The sequence below is a fragment of the Orussus abietinus genome, unplaced genomic scaffold (genome assembly GCF_000612105.2).
Source record: "Orussus abietinus isolate OABI.00-Male unplaced genomic scaffold, Oabi_2.0 scaffold3, whole genome shotgun sequence".
Lineage (NCBI taxonomy): Eukaryota > Metazoa > Arthropoda > Insecta > Hymenoptera > Orussidae > Orussus > Orussus abietinus.
Genome location: NW_019395984.1, coordinates 2,670,856 through 2,690,949, shown reverse-complemented (window position 1 = coordinate 2,690,949; position 20,094 = coordinate 2,670,856). Strand labels below are relative to the sequence as shown.

Genomic DNA, 20,094 nt, shown 5'->3' with positions numbered 1-20,094 from the left:
CGGTGCCACGCCGTGCCGGGCTTCCTGTCAACCGGAGAGCGACAATCCAATAAGAGGCTCCGACAACTTCGGGACACACTCGCTAACGAGTGAGGCGGCTCCAAGGTGTGAGCAAGGTACACGCCGAGGAAGGGGATGGGGCACTTGAAAAGACTCGACGGAACATTGACGTCTTTATGGAACAGCTCTGGGGGGAATACTTGGCTCGGTTCCGGTGATCTCTGCGTCTTGGCGCTTCCTTCCACCGACGTCGCCATTGAAGGCCTTTTGACGAGCATCGACTCTGCGTCAACGACTTCAACTTTGCGGGTGAAAGGCGCTCACCAGGACAGGGTTAATACTTTGGCCCAATATAATTGAATTAAAGAGTCCAGACTCAGTGGACGAAGGTTCTTAATTCCTGGGTAATGCAGCTCTGCAACTTCCGCGACATTGATCCGGCTCTCTGTATCTGTCGCCTTCTAACGACGTCGCCATTGAAGGTACTTCGACAAGCCTCCACTCTGCATCGGTAATTTTAGCTTGAACAAGGAGAAAACGTTCTCCAGAAAGGCATTAAAGTGCCCCAGCCAGGTGGACAAAGATTCCTGGTCGCCAGGTATGTGCAGCTCCGGACTGCCCGGGAATGTCGATGGCATAGTTGGCGAACTGACTGGGGACTATCTTCCTGAAACATGCAACATATTTGAGCGGTATGCAAACATTTGCAAGCAGTTCTCGGCCGAAGTCCTGCCGGGAGGAACTCGGGAGGGAGTTTGCTCCCTAATCGGGCGTGGGACCGGCGATAATGGGGTTCCCAACTCGGAGACCGCGCGGATGGATGCAGAAGGTGCCGAAGAATCGGCGGGGAGTTCCCACGGAACCGCGAAACGAAGATACATCCGACGAAGGGAGACGTCGGTACCCCGGAAGCTGCGGAAAACGCTTGATTAAATCCCGGCCTCATCCATATGCAGCGTATGCATCGCGTGCACAGGGGGATGAAAGAGTGCACCCCCAGCGACGAGCAAATCGGTGCTTAATTTCGACGAGTGTCGAAACCGCGGGCTTAATCGCTGATAAAGAACGCAAAGGATCCTTGGTCCAGGGGAAAAATAATAAAAGGACCACTCGAGGGGTCTCGTCAGGACATTGGAGTCTTTACGCGGGGGTGGAACTCGGGGAAGGATCCTTTCAGCCGCGGCTGATCCTGTGTACGTTCTCGAGTTCTTAGGTCGGGCTTCCTTCCTCCGGGAGTCCTTTGATCCTCAATCGAGGCGCTGTAAACGGGATAGGCGATCCTATAACTCCGGAGGTCGAAGGGGAGGGACGCCGATCGAGCGACGCCCCGATGCCGCGTCGATGTCGTCCCCGTGCTTAGAGGGTGTACGCGGAGAGTCGCCCCGTTGCCCTCGTATTGCCGCAGGGACGCCGGAGAGATACGAGAGGGATGCTGCCGTGATGCCGCCGCTTTGCCGGCGTTTTGCCACCCCTTTGGCCCGACATCGCCCCCGGATGCCGCGGGTTGGAACGGGGCCGGGGGTCGCATCCCTCCGCGTACCGATCACCCCCTTTCCGTTCGAGTTCAGCTCACTGCAGGGCACAAGGTGAAGGGATTACAGCCCCGCCACCTGGCGAGCTCCCACCCGCTTCGGGAGATTCTGCCACCCCCTGGGGTGCATCACTTTTCGCCCCGACCCGTCCGCCCTTAACTGAGCAACAACGCCACCCTCTCGCGAGTCTGATAAATAATGGGGGGACGGCGATAACGTCCCTCTATGGGAGAGGGACGGGGTGGATCTAACCCCTTCCGAACCGAATGTCGAGTGAAATTACCTAGAGGATTGGAATTCGAATTTTATACTCGAGTACTGCCTTCTAACCGGGATTTTTATCTCGAATTAACGAGACCCTGATTTCGTTCACCGATTACTAAGGGGTGGGTCGATTTATGATTCGTGATCGATGGTTTATGGCCTATGAATCTCGATTATCGATCCCCCGGATGAGCCCCTATTTTCCGGGGTGAAATATTCCCGGCACTCTCCGGGAGGGAACAATTGTCCCGGGGTGGAAACCCCCGAGAGCGGTATCGCCGTTTCATTCCTCCACCCTCCGAGGGCGAAACCACCCCTTTGCCTTATTTGTCCCCGCGAGCGAACATCTGCGACATATTAAATGACGAGCACCCCTGAGAGCAATCCCCTGGGTATTACACCGCGGACTTTTAAGACAAGAAGCTGGATTACTCCGCAAGCGAGTCGAGGGTGCCGAATGCGACTTTCGATAGGTCGAGGGGCCGGGAGGGGAAAATCGAGGGACCGAATTGGCGGAACCTGAGGGCTGATTTTACGGGGGAACCTAAAATTTGGGGTCGCTGGTTCTGAAAAATGGGGAGGAAATGTCTGATTCGGCGTTTTGTGCCGAAGGGGTCAATTTTGAAAATAGGGGAAAATTCTCCGACTGGGGGTTTCCTACGGGAAAAGGGGTTGATCGTCGAAATGGGAAGAGAAATTCCAGGGTTGAAGAAGCGCACAGGAAACGGGGTGGATTTTGAAATTTGGAGAAAAAAAATGTTTTTTTAGACGTTCCGAAAAATGTTCTCACCTACCCCGAGATAGGTAGTCGAACTTCGAAGTGGGGTGGAAAATTCCTGAATTGGTATTTCGTGCAGGAAAAGGGGTAGATTTCGAGAATGGAACGAGAAATTCCAGGAATCGTCCGGGAAAATTGGCGATTTCGAAATCGGGAAGAGAAACGTCTGATCCGGCGTTCCTGCAGGGAAAAGGGTAGGCTTTGGGGATGCAAAGCGGCCCTGTCATTGCTTCGCTTTACTGGGTCAGGGTCTTTGAGATTTTGCAGGGGCTGCAAATCACGATTCCGCCGTATGGCGAGGATACGAAGGCCCAAAAAAGAGGAGGCCAAGTAGGTTGATGTTATTCGGCAGGTGGAGAGCCGGATAAAGCGGCAACTTGTACCCCACGGAGCCCGGAGCTCCCAGATTTTCCGGGAAAGTTAACTTGTTTACGTATTCGGTTAAACCTGCCACGGGAAAGTTTTGTGTACCCTGGAAGCCGCCTTTCGAAGTTGGCTTTTCATTCCAGGAGGAGACACACCCCGTGCCCCGAGCGATGGGAACGGAGCTCGGCCGGAAGTTTCCTACCCTTTGCAGGATGGTAGCCGGGCTCGTCGAGGTTGTTAGGTGGAACCTTCGAGCTCCGGAGAATGCACATTTAGGAATAAATTTAAGTCCCCTCCCGCGCCAGGATTCGGAGGGAATTCCGCCCCGACTTATGGGGATGAAAACTGAAAGCCAGATAATTCCGGCGAACCCCGTTTAGGGACCAGTTGGAGAACGTTGGTGAAACCAGATGACTCTCGATGACGATCGCAATCGCCAGGAGTGGGCTATGGTTCCCATCCTAGGTATAAGGTGGAGCCTTCGAAATCCTAGAAAATGAACATTTCGAAATAAATTTAAACTTCCTTCACGTCAGAATTCGGAGGAAATTCCATTTTGACTTGGGGGGTGAAAACCGAAGGCCAGGATAAATTCGGGGAGCTCCATTTGGGGCTCGTTAATGAACTTTGGTGAACGTTCGCGAACCCGGGACGATGACTCTTGATGACGATCGCGGTCAGCTAGGGGTCGGATGTGGTTCCCGCCCCTGGGGGTCGCAAAAACACCCCTGGACCTTGGGGGCGAGTTCTTGCTGGATTTCCGAGGCGTCGTCGCCGCTACTCCACGTTCTCCTATCCGCGGCGCCTCCACCTCCGCGTTCGCCAAATTGCCACGCCAGCTCGCAAGACGAATTGTTCGACGTGGAATGCGTCGCAATGAATCCCCGAAACACCTCGTTCCTTCGACCGCCCTCTGACCCGCCACCTCGCCCTTATTCCGACGGCACGTTCGTCGGATTCCCGACGGCAAGGGCGCCGGCGTCGTTACCTTCCGAGCGGAGGTGGCGCCGACGCCGTTCCCACCTTACCCGGAGGTGGCGTCGCCACGGGACGCCTGCGACCTTCTTGGTCCCCAAATCGCGAAGGTCGAAATTTGAAAATCTGCATTATCCCAAAAGCAAAGAAATGAAAGGATAAGAAACTGGATAAACGGTATATAACACTGGAGTTTGGAAGAAGACGGAAAAATCTTGGAGGAATAATTGGGAAGATTGGCGAATGGGGTAATGGAGGAGGAATCGAGTAAATTTAAGTATGCGCCTTGAACTAATTAGAACTGGTCGCGACGTCGCCGTCCAAGTCGCCCCGCGGAGACACCGCCGCGGAATCGTCGCGCGTCCTCGGGGCCCGACGCGTGGAAATCGCAGCGACGAACTTCCGGGCTCTCAAAGTGAAAACAATGGCCCCAACTCGCCCGACCGGGACCGGGCAAATAATTAATTTAATTAATTCCCCTCTCTAATTGGATTGGCGGCTGGCGCGCGCCCCGCTGGCTGAATAACTAAACGGAAATAATACGTAATAGAAATATACACGCAATTATCTCTAGGCAGGGACTTGAGGCAATTAGTCGGCAAAAAGTCGCTCAAGTTGTACGGGGCGGTGAAAAAAAACTAAGGGAAATGTGCAATTATTCCCAGGTCGCGTTAACTGGCTCCGAAGTTGTCCCGTTTCGCGTTTTCCGGGGGTGGAGGGTGCATTTTCAGCGAAGCTACGGGGCCGATACTCGAATTTACTGCAAAACGGCGGAACAACGGGTGCGATTCCCCCGGGGACTCTTCCGCGCCGTTTTCGGCACGCACCCGTCCACGCGGCGCAAAACGTCCGGAACGGGGAAGAACAACGTCCGTTGCTCGCGCCGCCTCGAAACGCCGCCTTTTGTGCCATCCCAGGAAATCCACTCGCCTCCACTCGTTCAGGCAAATTGCGCGAGAGGGACTCCTGTCTCTAGCCTTTTCCTCCTCCCTTTATCCCGTTTCCCCGTTTTCTTGGCTTTTCCGGCCTTTCCTCGGCCCGAACGCGTCGATTTGCCGTCTCCTCGAATTAACGCGAGAAGCCTCGATTGGCCGAGCTTCTTTGTGCCTCAGACTTCGTTCGGACTAAACTCGGATTCGATTTGGACTGTTTAGACTTTTTAGACGTGTCAGACCTCTAGACAACGCGCCGTTAGCACTCAGGGATAAAGACAATTACTGGGCCGGGGAAAAGCTCGGTGGAAAATCGAATTTACCTGACGAAAAAAGAAAAATAAAGAATCTCCACGGATTTCGCTATCACCGCCACGTAATTATTAATTCCAACGGGGACTGGTTTTACTTATACATTGATTCATCTAATTGCAATTGTATTGCAACGATGCGACAGATGGGATAATTTTCCACTCGCCGAATTTTAGACCGATAATCGATAAATGTTTATGTAGGGTGTGATTAGGGGTGATCACTGATAATGGGAGATTATTCATTATTTTTCTATGAAATGTTCGGATACGCGGCGCCCGGCAAACCATCCCCTCGTTGGTCGTTAAGGGTGACTTTTCCACCCCTAACGAGCGAAGCTAATCGGTGATCCCATCCGCGCTAAAACGCGCTCCCCCGTTGCGGAATTTCGGAAAAACGCGGCGTTTCGGTTTCATGCGTCGCTTCTCGCGTAATATTTTCAAACCCGCCCACGAGCCGCCATTGTGCATCGCGGCCGCGAAATCGCCGTAGGGGAGTGCGGAATTGGCCCGGCGATATATCCGCGATGTATTCGCGATCCGCCCCCGCAATCGGCCGATCTCGATCGAGCCGAGGGATGAAATCCCATTTCGGTGACCTCCTCGACCCGTCGACGCGGTTTTCCTCCCGCGGGGGAAAAACGCACCCCCGGAGGACAGGTAGCCCCGCGTTTATATTCATTTGGATAGCGGCTTACGCTCTAAGTGCACCCTCGTATATCCAATGTGGGGACTAAGGAAGGTCCTGCCCCTCGTGAAATTTCATTTTTTACCCACAGTTGGAAAAATCTCTGAAAAGGTATATTTGTAAATAATTGAAGTTTCAGGGTGTCTTCCTTCTAGCCTCCATATTTGCTCTGTAAATTTTCAAACGACTCGGCATATTCAATTCGGAGGGGAGTTTCATATACGAGTACCAAATCTGGCGTCACTTCCATATCACCTTAAGGTCGTAGAGGAGTTTCAAATCGAATCGGCACGTTCCTCGAACTTCCTCTTAGATCGTAGAGTAGCCTCCGATGGAGGTGCGCGAAATTGGTCCCGAATTCTGGGTCCGGATGAAATCTGGATGCTGGGTTGGCGGCAGGTCTGCCGAGTGGATGGTCGTTAGTATGTAATAAACGTCCACCGGGCGGTGCATTTCCGCCGAGTGCAATAAACCGAAAATCTGATCGGGAGTGCATCGGACCAATCGCCTTGACGATGGAAATCTCTTCCGCCGGAGGAAATCCGTTCGATTCCGGGTTCGGACTGGACGCCGCGACGGCCCCGCCGTCCGAAGAAAAGTTTAATGGGAAGATTACACCTGAATGACGGCGTAAACTCGGGATAAATTGAAACGTGAATGAGGCTGCTGAAAGACTAATAAGTATGGTGATTGGATAATATCCCAGCGGCGCTTCGCCCAGGAACGTCCCGGGGTGTTTGCCCGGTCCACCAGACCTCGAGGAGCTCCGTTCCCCATCAATTCGTCCCTTCCATTTCATAGTTGATTTTTAAAAATCATAAAAAATACAGTCTCTCCTGGTCATCCCAGAACCGGACTCTCTTTAGAACCTGGAATTTTCACTGGATTTCATGGACCTCCCAACTTTATTCCACCAATCGAATACATTTTTTTTTTTTTCAGATCTCTGGAGTTCCAGAACTCGAAGAAATAACTCCCTGGCATAACCGTTCCCCGTTAATTCACCTTAATTTCGTATCTATTCGATTTTAAAAATTGTGGAAAATCCAGGACACCCCCTAATTGGTGTTTCAATTTTGGCCTCGATTTCGGCTCGATTTCATGAACCTCCCGGTTTCATTCGCCCGTGGGCAGACACAATGGACGACAGAGTTTACGTCGTGTAACTCTGGAGTCATTGGCTGTTCATCTACGTAATTAAACCCCAATGATGCGCCGCTCCGGGAACGCATAATGCACCTTCGGGATCGGGGGCCGGAAACATTCAGTTTTCAGCAGGGCGAGCTCGTTGTTCCTATTTTCCCGGGTGCTAGGAACGATAACGCGTTACGAGCCCGGATGACATCGATGACCGTTGACCGGTGTAATTAAACGGCGGTGATGTGGTGTTTTCGAATCGCATAATCATCCCTTGGGAGTGAACTCGGGGATCTCCGCGGTCCTGATAGCGTGGGATCGATCAGCTGATCCGCCGTCACGCGGGACGAACCCTCGATAACAAAATGACACGTCGATGATGCGCAATTAACCTGCAGCCTGTAAAGGGATTCCTAAGAAATATTCCGATGCGTTTCGACGGTCGTAAAATGTCCACATAATTTTTTCAGAGTTTTTTAAGAAGATCAATTGGGGGAGGATTCTCATAAAATTGTCGGGAAATTTCTTTAGAAATTCTTTAGAAATTCCGAGGGGCTCAGCCCCCCGGCATTGCTCTGCTATCTTGTTTCCCGGTCCTTGGGAGGTGATTAAACGTCGATAACTTTTCAGGATCATGTAACGCGCCTTTGGGGATGGAGTCCGGAGACATCCCCGACTCGGCTATCAACGCATCCTCGTCCTACGTAACCAACGTCGGGCCTAGAAGTGGACGGTAAGGAATATCTCCTGAATTTTTGGGGACTGTCGAATTTTTATTAAGAGAGGAAGTTCCTGGGGGAATCGACTCGCCAGCTCGTTTATAATTCTTTGAGTCGGGACGCTCTTCCGGGCCTTTTAAAGTGGATGCCATGGTCTGATTAAACTGTCATTCGGGGCCGAAGTCAACGCCCGGACGTGTCCTCCGCAGATGGCAGCCACTCCTTTGCGCCTTTGCGTCTTCGCCACCGTTTGCTCCAGCAAATTAATAACTTAACGAAATATTAACGTAGCGCTGGGTCGCTGTGGTTAGAAACTTAGGGGGCCGTAATTAAATCCCAACGTCAGGAAACCTCGGGGTCCTGGGATCGATGTCGGGAGACTCCTTGCTGAGAGTAGGCGTGGGCTGGACCACCGATGGCCCCAAATCCAAAAAGGGGACTATTAAATAGATCCACTGTAACATAAATATCCCCACTCTCGTTCCTTTTCAACAATATCCCGTGAGACGTGAAATGCCAAGAGAGGACTCAAAAACGTTCCAAATCGAAATCCAGATATTGCCTCAATCTTACAGGGAAGGTCCTTGCTGTCGTACGTCGCGGCAGTCTCGTCATCGCTCAAGCTCAGGGTGCAGTTTTAGGATAAAAAAAGTTTCGTCTTATTTCCTACAAAGTTATGCCAGGATAAAAGGAATAAACGGGGAAAGTTCAGGCTTGTTCCTCGGTTACCCCTTTTGGAGCAGTCTTCGCGCCCATCGGTTCGGTCGGGGGATTTTTCGGACAGATCAAACCACCCTGCGGATCATCCTGGGGGGTTCCCCGTCCAGCACACGTCGACAGGAGTTGGCAGACGGCGAAAGAGAGCAGCGGGCCGTTTTAATATAATTCCAGAGCCAGCAGGGAAAGGTTAAAACGGGCCGGCCGGGTCTTCTTTGTTAGGGACGGAGGTCCATAGCGGGCGTTGGCGGGATCCCTCGTCTCGCCTTCGCCTCCTCCTCGACTAACATTCGCACAAAGGGCCGCCTCCTTTGAAGGCAATAATGTTTAAACTTGCCCCCCCCTCGTGCAGGATATGAGAATATTGTTCCTCGTCGGTCGCCGCGCCTGGAATAAGCGCGACAAAGTCGCGTGCCTTCCCGCGTTTCGCCCTCGAGAGCCCCTGAGAGTCGCAGACTCGCGATTCGTATATTGCGGACTGGTAGAAACGTGGTTAAATCGAGATTGCGCGGATCCGAGGCATTCCTCAAATCGAAAAAAAAAAATAAGGACCGTAAAATCCGCCAAGGCCGCCCTGATACCGGAACGCCGACGACGAGGCGTTCCCTCGCACACCCCTTTCAACGATTATTCCACCCCTCTCGAAATGACTTAAAATTCATTACCGAAAATCCATATCAGGTTCCGATGTATACGTATCCAGGATGTCGGAGACGTTGGACTCGTCGCAGGCTGGGAAGGGAATTTCACGGTAAATCTCTGGTTAAACCTAGATCGCGAGTCGCTTTGAACGCACCGTCCGATGGGACATCTCCGGGGTGCTTCTCTTCGGGGCTCGCACCGATGCGCATTATTCATCGCGCGAAGAGGTGGGAGAGGCGAAACGAATGGCCGCATTCAAAAGCTACTTCGTATATACCGCCGGCTGGAAAGTTCATTCATCTTAGTTTAACGGGGCCAGACACATTTCAAACACCGCGACACAAATAACCGCGTTACGCGGCCCCTTCGCCACCGCGGAGTCCCCGGAGTATCCTGCCCGGGTGGAGGCGAGCAGGACATTTATTAATCACAAAGTACAAGGGAGCAGACAGGCAAATAGAGAGACGAACGAGATACGAGGGCCGTATCCGCGGCGAGGGGGAATTATTGCAGGAAAAACGTAATTCCGCAAATGCGCGATCCCAACAGCCTCCCCCGACCTCTCCGGGATGTCCTGGTAGGAATCCTTTATCGTCGGAAAAGTGCCCAGGTACCGTGCACTCGATGCCGAAATACCTGGGGTTCGATATTTCAAAAGCAGACCCGAAGTGAAATTTTGAAAAAGAATACCGCATCGGTGATGCCAGGGGCTCCTCTTCAGGGAGGGAAGTCATTCTTCTGGGCCTTTGCTGCATTTTCGCTCGTTTCTAATCCTGGGTCAGGGTTCGCAGGGCGCCGTCATTAAACCCCTGGATGTTGAAGAGTTTTGTTCCGTTTCGTTTCTCTTCCTCCGCCTCTTTGGGTTCTGACGAGAGGTGCCAGTCTCGTGCAGTCCCTTTTCAGGGTGAGATGTCTGGCAGATTTTTTTTCTGGGTGCGAGATAGATCCGTAATGACGTCGGTAATGATGCCGGGACTGGATCCAGGATGCACGTGGAGATGTCATAGACTGATTCGAGATCCCCTCCTTGGATCCGCATCGGGTGAATGTTGGAGCCTTGACAATTTTGAAGGTCCTTCAAAATTCGAAGAAATTCATTCAGCTATTACGAGGTGCCTGCTGATTCTGCATCGTGCTAGATGTCCTGACCGATCCTGGTGTTGTCGACAGCCTTCGCAAGGAGACCGCAGGTGGAGCCTGGTGCCCCAAGAGGCAGATCGAGAGTGGCATCAGGGAATGGCTGCAAGTCGACCTGGGCGGCCCTCGAGTCGTCACGGGAGTCCAAACCCAAGGACGATACGACCACGGAAGAGGCCAGGAGTACGTCGAGGAGTACACCATAGAGTACTGGAGACCGAGCTTCGAGGATTGGCGCCAGTATCGTCGCTGGGACGGCAAGTCGGTACGCAAAATTCTTGAATCCACCGTGAGAAAAAAAAATTAATTAAACCAATGAAATATTTCCCGAATTCAAAGAATAATTATTACCGTCAAATAAACTCGAATAAATTGTCATAATTCCAAAGGAACGTTGCATCCAATTTATTTGAATGCATTTGACTCAAATAATTAGTCTTTGAATTAACTAAGTATCTCTCTGGTTCAATTAATTTTTTTTGCTATTATTTTGCCATCTCTTTTCGCAGGTGCTGGTCGGTAACAGCGACACCTTGACTGTGGTGACGCATCAGCTGATTCCGCCCATCTTCGCCAGCCAGATTCGAGTGTTGCCGCACTCTGTGCACCGGCGCACCGTCTGCCTCAGGATCGAGCTCAAAGGCTGCCAGGACGAGAGTAAGGCGGGATTTATTTATTCACTCTGTTGTTACTTATTGCCGAACTCGTAGAGAGAGAGAGAGAGCCGGCCGTAACGGCGAAGGACCTCCGAGCTCCAGGGGAGCGCTCAATCTCGGGATCCTTCGGGTCCTCGGACATCTCCTTGCGGTTAAGTGGAATTCCTCGGAAACCCGGGGCACCCTCGGTGGATTTTAATTCGCCCTCCTTCTCTATTTACGAGCTCTTCGATTATTCAATTTCTAATCTCTTCCGAGTAAATCTTCGGATGGGTCGTAATTCTGCGGAGTCTCCTGTCGGACGAGACCTTGGACGTGGGTCTCTTCAAGGTGAATCCTTGACTTTAATTCGGGGTTAATTCGTATCGAAGCAGTTGGGGATTTTATTCCGGGGTTGCTTTAAGGTCCTGGGTCATTTTAGGGGGAACAGGTGTCCGGCCTTCCTGGGCAACTTCCGACCCTTAATTCCCGGCGCGTTGCATGAATCAATCGGCGGGGTCCCGGCGTTTACGAAACACACAGAGCGCGTCTCCCGGGGGCCTCGTAAAGAGCTCGTAAACAGCCACCGTCGTGAATCCCTAATTTTATGGACCACAAAGAGGAGAACTTCTTCCGCCCGCGGAACTCGTTCCCGGGAAACAAAGGGAGCTGGACGGTAGGTTCGGTCCCTCTGGCGACGCTGGGTATTCCGATCCCCTTGGTCTGTCGGTCCCAATGATCCTTGTGGTTCCGTTGGTCCTGTTGGTCCCATTAATCGATTGCCCCAATGATCCTCTTGGTCCCACCAATCTTTCCGATCCCTTGGTTCCTGCGATCTCCCTGGTCCCTCTCATCCGCGTAATCGCACCGTCCCAGGGACCCTCTCAGTTCTGGTACCATTGCTCTCCTTTCTCCTCTTATCGCCACTGATCTCCCTGGTCCCCGTGGACCCCAGTTTCTCATAAATTCCCCTGTTTCTCCCCGGATTCCACGAAGAGTCGCGACAGTCGAAATAACACCCCCGTAAATCCTATTACCATCGCCGGCGCATTACGGATGCATTAATTGGTGCAATGGCAGGGAATTCGTTTCCGACCTAGTTCTAGTACTTAACGATTACGTAGCTAATAGAATCGATGAGAGCCACCAGAGCGGCGCAGCCCTTTCTCTCTCTCTCTCCCTCTCTGGCACGGCTGTGGCAAACGTTGTAAACGTTACACGCCACGTGTAAGCGGCTGAGTACGCCATTATAATAATTTCAACCAACGCCCTCGAAATACGGATCGAAACCCGCCGCACCGAGAGAGCGCCCGTAATGTATGCGAACGCGGACCCGGATCCCCAACTTCGAAAATTCGATTCGATTTCCGAACCCAACGGCGGAATCGCGGCGGTTCCTCCGGTCGTTCCGCCACGAGCTAGCCGCATAATCAACGGAATTCCCGGTCCTGATTTCGCTCCGAGCTCGCCTTCTAATTATTAGGGCCATCCGCCTCTTCGGATCCGCTCTTCGTGGTGATGGGGACCTTGACCAGGTCCAATTCCTTTTTCTTCGGGAACGCGTTTTCCTGATACAAATGCGCCAGGTGAGCGATACACCTTGACCGATTGAGAACGAGTTCACGGGAAAATATCCTGAAGCCTGAATTACGGTCTAAGGACGTTCTCTTCGGGTTTCTCTTTGAGTCCCTCTTCGGGTGCTCTTCGGGCCCTCTTCAGGCCTCTCTTCGGGGGAGAACCTCCCTCGAAGAGCCGGCTTGCACGATTCTACTTGGCTCGTGGAGAAGTCCCATACATTTACCACTGTAACGAGCGGTATGAAGGCTTTCCAGCTTGTAAGGAGCTTTCCGAGCGTGAGATCGAGCCGGCAATGGCCGGGAATGGCAGATTTATGGAGCGAGCTCACGGCATCCGGCTGAAACGCGACCAGGACCTGTCTCCGTGGGTTTGACCGATCACCGCCAAATTGCTACGACAAACCCCGAAGTATCAGCCCCCTGCATTGGAACGCGATTAACTTTTCCCCCACGCGAGTGCGTGGCCGATCCTGGGGACGACAGGATTTTCGGGACCCTGAAGAAAGGCACCGAATTGATGGCCGTGACCCAGTCGAGCGTCAATTTGCGACGTGATCGGTTCCCACGGGCTACACGACCCGGAAAAGAGAAACTGGAGTGAAACCATGTCGCTCGGGGTCGCCATCCCTTAGGGGAACCAATTTCGTCGTTCTCCATAAGGGGTGTGGTACCATTGAGTCGAGTGGGGCCATTTGTCGATTTGTTCACGCTTAACGGGTTCACTCGGTTTAATTCCTTCCCAAAGGTTAATCTTCTCGGTCTTCTATTCTCCTTCGTACCCATTTCGTACACCCCTTTCTTTACCATGATTTTAATTATCTAAATATTGAGTTTATGCGTGCAGTTTTTGTGGTCCCGCTAAATTTATGGTTTATCGCGGTAGATGTGAAAAATGTGGTTTGAGGGTTGAACCTTCGAAATCCAGAATTCTGGGGTCGAAGCTGGTGTCCTGGTTGCTGGGGTGAAACTCACCCTTGGAGGACTAGGACGAAAATCGCGTGCCAGGGTGCACGGACCAGCTCGGACGTGGCATAAAATATTGGGAGTTGTCGGACCACCCTGTAACAACACGACATGCTCCTCCTACCCTGAAGAACCCCCTGGCGACTCGGGCTAACTCACGCGAATTATTATTAATTTTCCCCGCCCACAAAATTCGCCACCCCCGGCACGGGTGGGTATATGGGGAGGAATACGACCCTTAACCTTCGAACTGGACGAAACGGGGCCATTCGTGACCCCCCAGAAGTGATTACACCCTCCCTTATCACGGGGACCACCAAGGCACCCTCAGATGCGAGGATTCGCCTAGTTAATTCAAAATCAATGAACAACTCGGAGTCTTTGCGACAACTCTTCCCTCATTATTTTTTTTTTAATTATTTATTTTTTAATTATTTATGTATTGCTTTATTTTATGCCCCGATGGGTTTTCACGTCTTTTGGGGTTGTAGTTACATTTTCAGCGTTCATAAATAAAGACGAATCGGCTCGATCACAGAGTGCCTCGGGAAAATTGCGCAATGGCACCGTGTAATTATCAGCTATTAGCTCCGCTAGGAGTCCTGGTTTAAGAGGGGGGTTTCAATTTGAGCCTAAGTCACTAAAGACCCGGTTTAAAGCGTCGCCGAATGGTTATTAGGTGGCATAGCGAGCTACACGATTCCGGAGTCACCGGTGCCCGAGCTCAGCGACGATACTTACGACGGCAAACGGCAATATGGCGTGCTGACGGAAGGCCTTGGTCGTCTGGTCGATGGCGAAGTCGGCGCTGACAATTATAGGCTCGACGTCGAATATGGAAGAGGTACTTTTTCCTAATACTAAGAATGTTTAACCATTTCCGAAACATTTCCGTATCTACAATCTAGAAATATGTCCTGGAGATACGCAACAAGCCACTAAAAGCCTGGGCTAAATGGATCGTGAGTTCGACCACGAAATTCAAAGCGAGATGCTTTAAAAATCACCACTTTGCTTGGATTGACTTGAGAGGGAAAAAAAATTAAATTATCTCGTGATAGATTGTCAATTTTATCATTAAGATCGAGTAATATGAATTTTGAGAGAGGGTTAGGGCAAGGGAATTTTTTCGGAGTTTGTTCCTACGCTGCCGATTTCGGTATCTCGGGATTTAAACGGAGTCTCCTGGACGAGTCCCTTCAGGGTTCGGATTCTAGGTCAGGTGACTTAATCACGGGCCAATTTTCGCCCGAGTCTCAATTTCAGCAGTCATTAATGGGACTTTCAATTAAGCACGCCCGAGCAGCCTACCCGACAGGAGAGGCTCTCGGAGGAGGCTCTCCCTCGGGATGGCATCCGGGACATTTTCGCAAAAAATCCCGCGAACCGACAATCGAACTTCTCGTTGGTCCTTTTCTTATCGCAGGCTCGTGCTGGGTAGCCTGGATGCAAGACACCTTCGCCGGGAATTTCGTCGAGCTCGTTTTCGAGTTCGACGACCTGAGAATCTTCGACGCCGTGCACATCTACGCGAACAACTACTTCTCGAGGGACGTCCAGGTGAGGAAGAGCTCTGAGCGATTTTGCAAAATACACCCGGCTAGCCTGAAGCTGGGGCACTTCTCGAAGAGTATACACCCTCGGACTTGGTTTTGGATTAAAGTACAACTCTGAGAAATAGAAATTCATGGAACCAATGAAATATTTCTATGAACAGTGCCAAAGAAATATTAGGTTGACTCAAAGAAAAAAAAAAATTCATTGACTCAAATAAAGTCAAATTGTCATCGATCCGAGGAAACGTGGCATCTGATTTTATTCGAGTCTATTTGAGTGGAATTATTCCTTGAATTAAAATCTTCTTTCTCCTCTTCCAGGTGTTCTCGAAGGTAAAGCTCTGGTTCAGCATGGCGGGGAAATTCTTCAGCGGAAAACCCGTCATCTACACCTACATGCCGGACACGGTTTTGGAAAATGCTAGGAACGTCAGTGTCGGACTTCACCGCCAGCGAGGGAAATTCGTTAAATTGCACCTGCACTTTGCTGCACGGTGGATCATGATCGGCGAAATTACCTTCGACGTCTGTGAGTGTTATAAAATCCCTCCACGTGTGAATTTAATATTTCTCACTCCCTGATTAATTTAAATATATATTTATGCGATCAGCTGATCCGTATGAGAACGCCACCGAGGAGAGTGTCTCCCAAAGTAGTAACGGCGACGTCTCGGTCAGCCCTGGAATGGACCTAAACCTTCAAACCAGTGAGTAACCCCCCTTTCTGTCATTTTAAAATCTACCGTTCCTCGAGAAATATTAAAATTTCATATTTAGAGGCAGTATATACATTGTGGTAATTTTTGTGGGAAGTGAAAGAAATTTTTTCCACCGTTTCCCCGGGGCTTTCAGTCGACAGGTTGATCGACGAAGCTTTGAATTTCTGTCGGTGGGGATCACTCAGTTAATTTTGCACCCACCTAAAGCAGACCCGTCTTTTCAAGTACATAACTAGTTCATCAAACTAGCTTCCGCATGCAACATAAACAGATGCTCACGCGATTTCCGCGCACGCCAATTTGGCCGCGAGAGCTCCGATATCGACAACGAGCCATAATCCGCGTTCGCAATAAAATCGATCATAATAGTGTTAACAAACTATCGGCTCATCCGGCGTGCCTGTTTGCACCTGGACGGACAAATATATTCCGTGAATTCGAGGCGCATCTCGGACTAAATTCCGCCGAATCCGACTAGCGTTAACTCCGGATACTAAATTCGCGTATCGGGGATGGGATGAGCTTCTAGTTATTCGAAAACGCGAGCAAAGTCCCGAATAAATATTAATTCCATAATTCCGACGATCCAAGTTCGTTCCTCCTTCTCAATCCACATTTCATCCCCCTCGGGAAAATTCTCCCTAAAGAAAATAACGAGTTACTCATTTCGCGTATTATTCATAATTTTCAAGGGAGCTCCTCGAGCATCAGCTGATCAGCTGATCAGCTGATCAGTCAACAACATGAGGTCGTGGAGCAATCTCGGAGGCTGGTTATCTCAAATCCGGGCATCCTGCAATCGGAGATAATTCGGTTAAGAAAATGAAGCAAATATTCCCGAGTAGACCGGGCCGAGAGGGAAATTACTTATACCCGAGCCGAGTGTTCTAGCGAGAAATACACAGAGTATCGGTACGCATGATCGGATCGGATCAGCACCAGGACGCAGGGCAGATCAATGCAGAATCGATTTCTCGAATTTATTTCCTTCCAATGGTAGAGGAAGAAGAAATCCAAAGTGCAATTTTCTCGGAGAAATTGCGTCGACTATTTTTTTCTCCCCTTTTCTTCATTCCATGCCCTTTGGAGGTCCTCGAGGGAGGTCGCCTGGATTTTTTCCTCGGGTGGGGTAGGTCGGGCGTAAGTCGGTCACAGGAGCGAGGAGGGATCGCAGGGCTCCTTATAATTCATGTAGCAAGTTCCGCCCGGTAACGTAAACAATTAGCCGGATTAAGCGGCAGCCATCTACGGGGAAACTCGGGGGGTGAGAAAGGAACGACAGTCCCAGGTCCTCGGAGCCCCGAGAAAATTACATGTCCCCGGCAGACCGACACTAACGAGTGGATATCACATCTAACGTTTGCTACGTGGCCGGGGGCACCAACACCCCCTGCAAAACCCACAATCGAGTGTACACGAGGGGGCGGCCAGTGGGAGGGTGTAAATAAAAGTTAGATGGGCGCAGGATTCACTGGATAGGGAAAAGTTCGTTAGTGGGAGAGGACGGGAAGAGAGATGGGTGGATAAACAGATAGAACTTTATTACGTTCTGGGACAGAAGCTTGCGCGACTTCCTGGCCGAGGGTGGCGCCCTTTCTTCCCACCCCAATTTCCAAGACCTCAAAAGAATCCGATGCCACGCACCTCGACCGGACTTATCAGTTTATCGGACGTCTCCCTGTCTCCTCTAGCCATTTCCTGAGAGCCTAGATTTGTAGGAAGAATTTAATTATTCCCGAAGAAGTACTCGAAGATCCTGAACGGTGCAGACCCGAGGAAGAGGACTCTTCGCCTTGTACCCCTTTGTGAGGGAGTTGTAATTTCTGGAGGAACTATAGGAGTGGATGTGGAGTGGACCCATGGGATGTCGATAGGTCTCTTCAAGGTGGAGGGGAGAGCTGGGGGTTCGTCTTTCTCGCCTTTCGGGGCTTGGTCAGGGGAAGTACATCGAATATTCTCACCGTTAATTTCTCCGGGACTGGAATCACCGTTAACAGCCGATAATCCCCTAATTTCACGGTGATCCCGCGTTGCGGGCTGGCGGCATGTTTCCCGCCGCGGCGGTTTTCTATCCGCAGGATTAGAGCCTGAGGGGAGTGGATCGGAGCCACGCCCTCGGCGAGGGGACACAATTTCGTTAATGGAAAAGTTCAAGTACGGAAAATTGAAAAGTTATCTGACGAAGAGGCTCTCTTCGAATGCGCCGCTCTCGCGGGCTCTTCGGGATCAGCCGGGATCTCCTCCGGTTTACGGAGACCCTGAAGAAGCTGCGCCGTCTTCGCGCACTGCCTGCCCTAGGACCTTTTAATCTCCAGGAACCCGCGCAAGTTTCACGGTTAATTAGTGCCTCTAATCGTATCATTTATTATTCCCCGCGACTAACTCCGGCCCTCTGGCTCCGCCGCGGCCTATAAAATCCTTCCCGAGGGACCCAAGGACTCTCCGGAAAGTCGAGACACTTCCTGCCGCAGGGAAGATTAGGTTGACTCTCGTTACCCCAAACTTTCTAAATCGCCCTCCTTTATACTTTAGTCGTTGCCCGACACCGAGGTTGCGGTAGGTTAGGGCCCTCCTGCAAGGGCGTCCTGCGCTGCAATTGTAAACGAGGTGTTCCCTCGTCTTCGACCCCACATCCCGAGTCTTGCGCTTCCTCGTTTCTTTTTCTCGATCCTTCGTTTGTTACAAAAAGCCCCGTCATGTAAATTTGAGTTAGCTGTACCGATGAAAACGAATTTCATGCGTTGCTGGAGAGGAGCACGAGGTGGAGTGGCGCGGTACACGGTCGTTTGCGAAGTTCGGCAAACATGACCACCCTCGTAACGTAGATGCTTTTTCCCGAAGGAGGAGGAGTTTGACACTCTTTCGGGAGAAGTTGTTGATAAATTGGTCACTTTCCTCCCCCAGTTACCGCCCGGGACGAGGGTCAGGAGTACGTGGAGGTCCTCATCGGGGTCCTCACCGCCATCACTCTGCTACTTCTTCTGGTGTTCGTCATCATTTTACTGCTGAGCAGACGACAGAAACTCCAGAGTTCACCGACGGTCTTGAAGAACCCGTTTGGCTTCGCCATAAATATGAAGGTAAAGTCGAGGTCTCTTTTTACCTCGGATCCTCCGGGGATCAAAGTTGGAACGAGCGACATCGCTCCGAGGGCTAACCCGGCGTGACCCGGTCGCCTCTGGCATTTCTTTTAAATTCCTTCAATAAGCACTTCCACGAGTACCGGGGAACTTATTACGGGAACTGTTTAAGTTCCCCGGCTAACTCGAGGGGAGCCAATCGGGGGTGCGGCTGAGAGTGAAGGAAATTGAGCTGATCTTTTGTGCCATGATCTATGATTTCAGGGCCTCCTCCTGAACCTGACCCCAGGAGAGGTGTTAAGAGACAATCCCCACACGTCACCCGACATCGTCGAGGACGTGTCCATCCATGAGTCCCTAACGATGGAGCAGTTCGACTCGCCACTGGTCAGCTCTCAGTACAAATCCAATTACGCCAGCGTCCTGGACGACGGTGAGTTCCCAGCTCTTCAGCCATCGATTCCTGGCAGCAAAGCCTAACGACCGATCCCTCCCCCAGAAATCAACGACGCTGAAGAGAACCCTGAAGAGACCACCTCCAACCCCAAGCCGGACTGTCCAGCAGCGCCGCCGAGCTACACTTCTTCCCCAAACAATTCGCCAGCTCGACAGGCCCAACACTTCAGGACTCTGCAGACCTACGCGAGCTCAACTAGTAGACCCAATGTAAATACTGCACCAAACAGCACCAAAGACGTGGATCAGATGGTCCCAAAGCGCTGGCACACGGCGCCGAAAGAGAAACACAAGGTAAACTCTGGTCCCACTACCCTAAAGGGACTCGTCACTTCCTAACCTCCTCGTTGATGATTTCTACATCCTGATCACCTCTTCAGGTACCAGCTCCAGTGGTCAGCTGGAACATCGCGCCCAGCATGAACAGGCCGTACAGGTGCAAAGAGATCGAGCCGACGAACATCCCTCGTAGCTGTCTGCGAACTGCTGAGAAACTCGGCTCGAGTCACATCGGGGAGGTAGATGATGAAGAAGGTTTGGCGATGTCCTGGAGTGGTTTCTTGAAAATGGCTGTTTCAGGTGGTGGTCTGCGAAGCTGTGCGCCTGGACGAGGTCGTCACAGGAGCTGGAAGGCTAGTGGTCGCCAGGGTACCAGCCAGCCTTGAAGACCCTGGTCAGGGAATCAACCTGGCGGATGCCATGAGAGAGGTGCGTTTCCTGTCTTGCCTGACGGATCCAAACCTGGCGAGGATCCTGGGGGTATGTTCGGCGGATTCTGGGTCGCCCTGGACCATCATCGAGTACACGGAATTGGGGGATCTGGCCCATTACCTGCAGTATAGCGTCCCCCTGACGGGCACCTTGAGGCCCAGCTGCAGTCTGAAGGTCCTCAGGTAATTCCTCCTCTATA

At 51.5% G+C, this 20,094-nt stretch overlaps 1 protein-coding gene across 1 annotated transcript in view; it reads left to right on the top strand.

Moving 5' to 3' along the window:
• The window catches only part of LOC105699043 (discoidin domain-containing receptor 2), a 28,667-nt gene that overhangs the window by 7,512 nt on the left and 1,061 nt on the right, over positions 1 to 20,094 (top strand). The window contains 11 exon segments of the mRNA XM_023433905.1: positions 7,614 to 7,716; positions 10,232 to 10,463; positions 10,708 to 10,855; positions 14,053 to 14,217; positions 14,800 to 14,933; positions 15,251 to 15,458; positions 15,541 to 15,636; positions 18,553 to 18,728; positions 18,993 to 19,478; positions 19,565 to 19,702; positions 19,764 to 20,077. Coding sequence (XP_023289673.1) covers positions 7,614 to 7,716; positions 10,232 to 10,463; positions 10,708 to 10,855; positions 14,053 to 14,217; positions 14,800 to 14,933; positions 15,251 to 15,458; positions 15,541 to 15,636; positions 18,553 to 18,728; positions 18,993 to 19,478; positions 19,565 to 19,702; positions 19,764 to 20,077 — 2,200 coding nt within the window.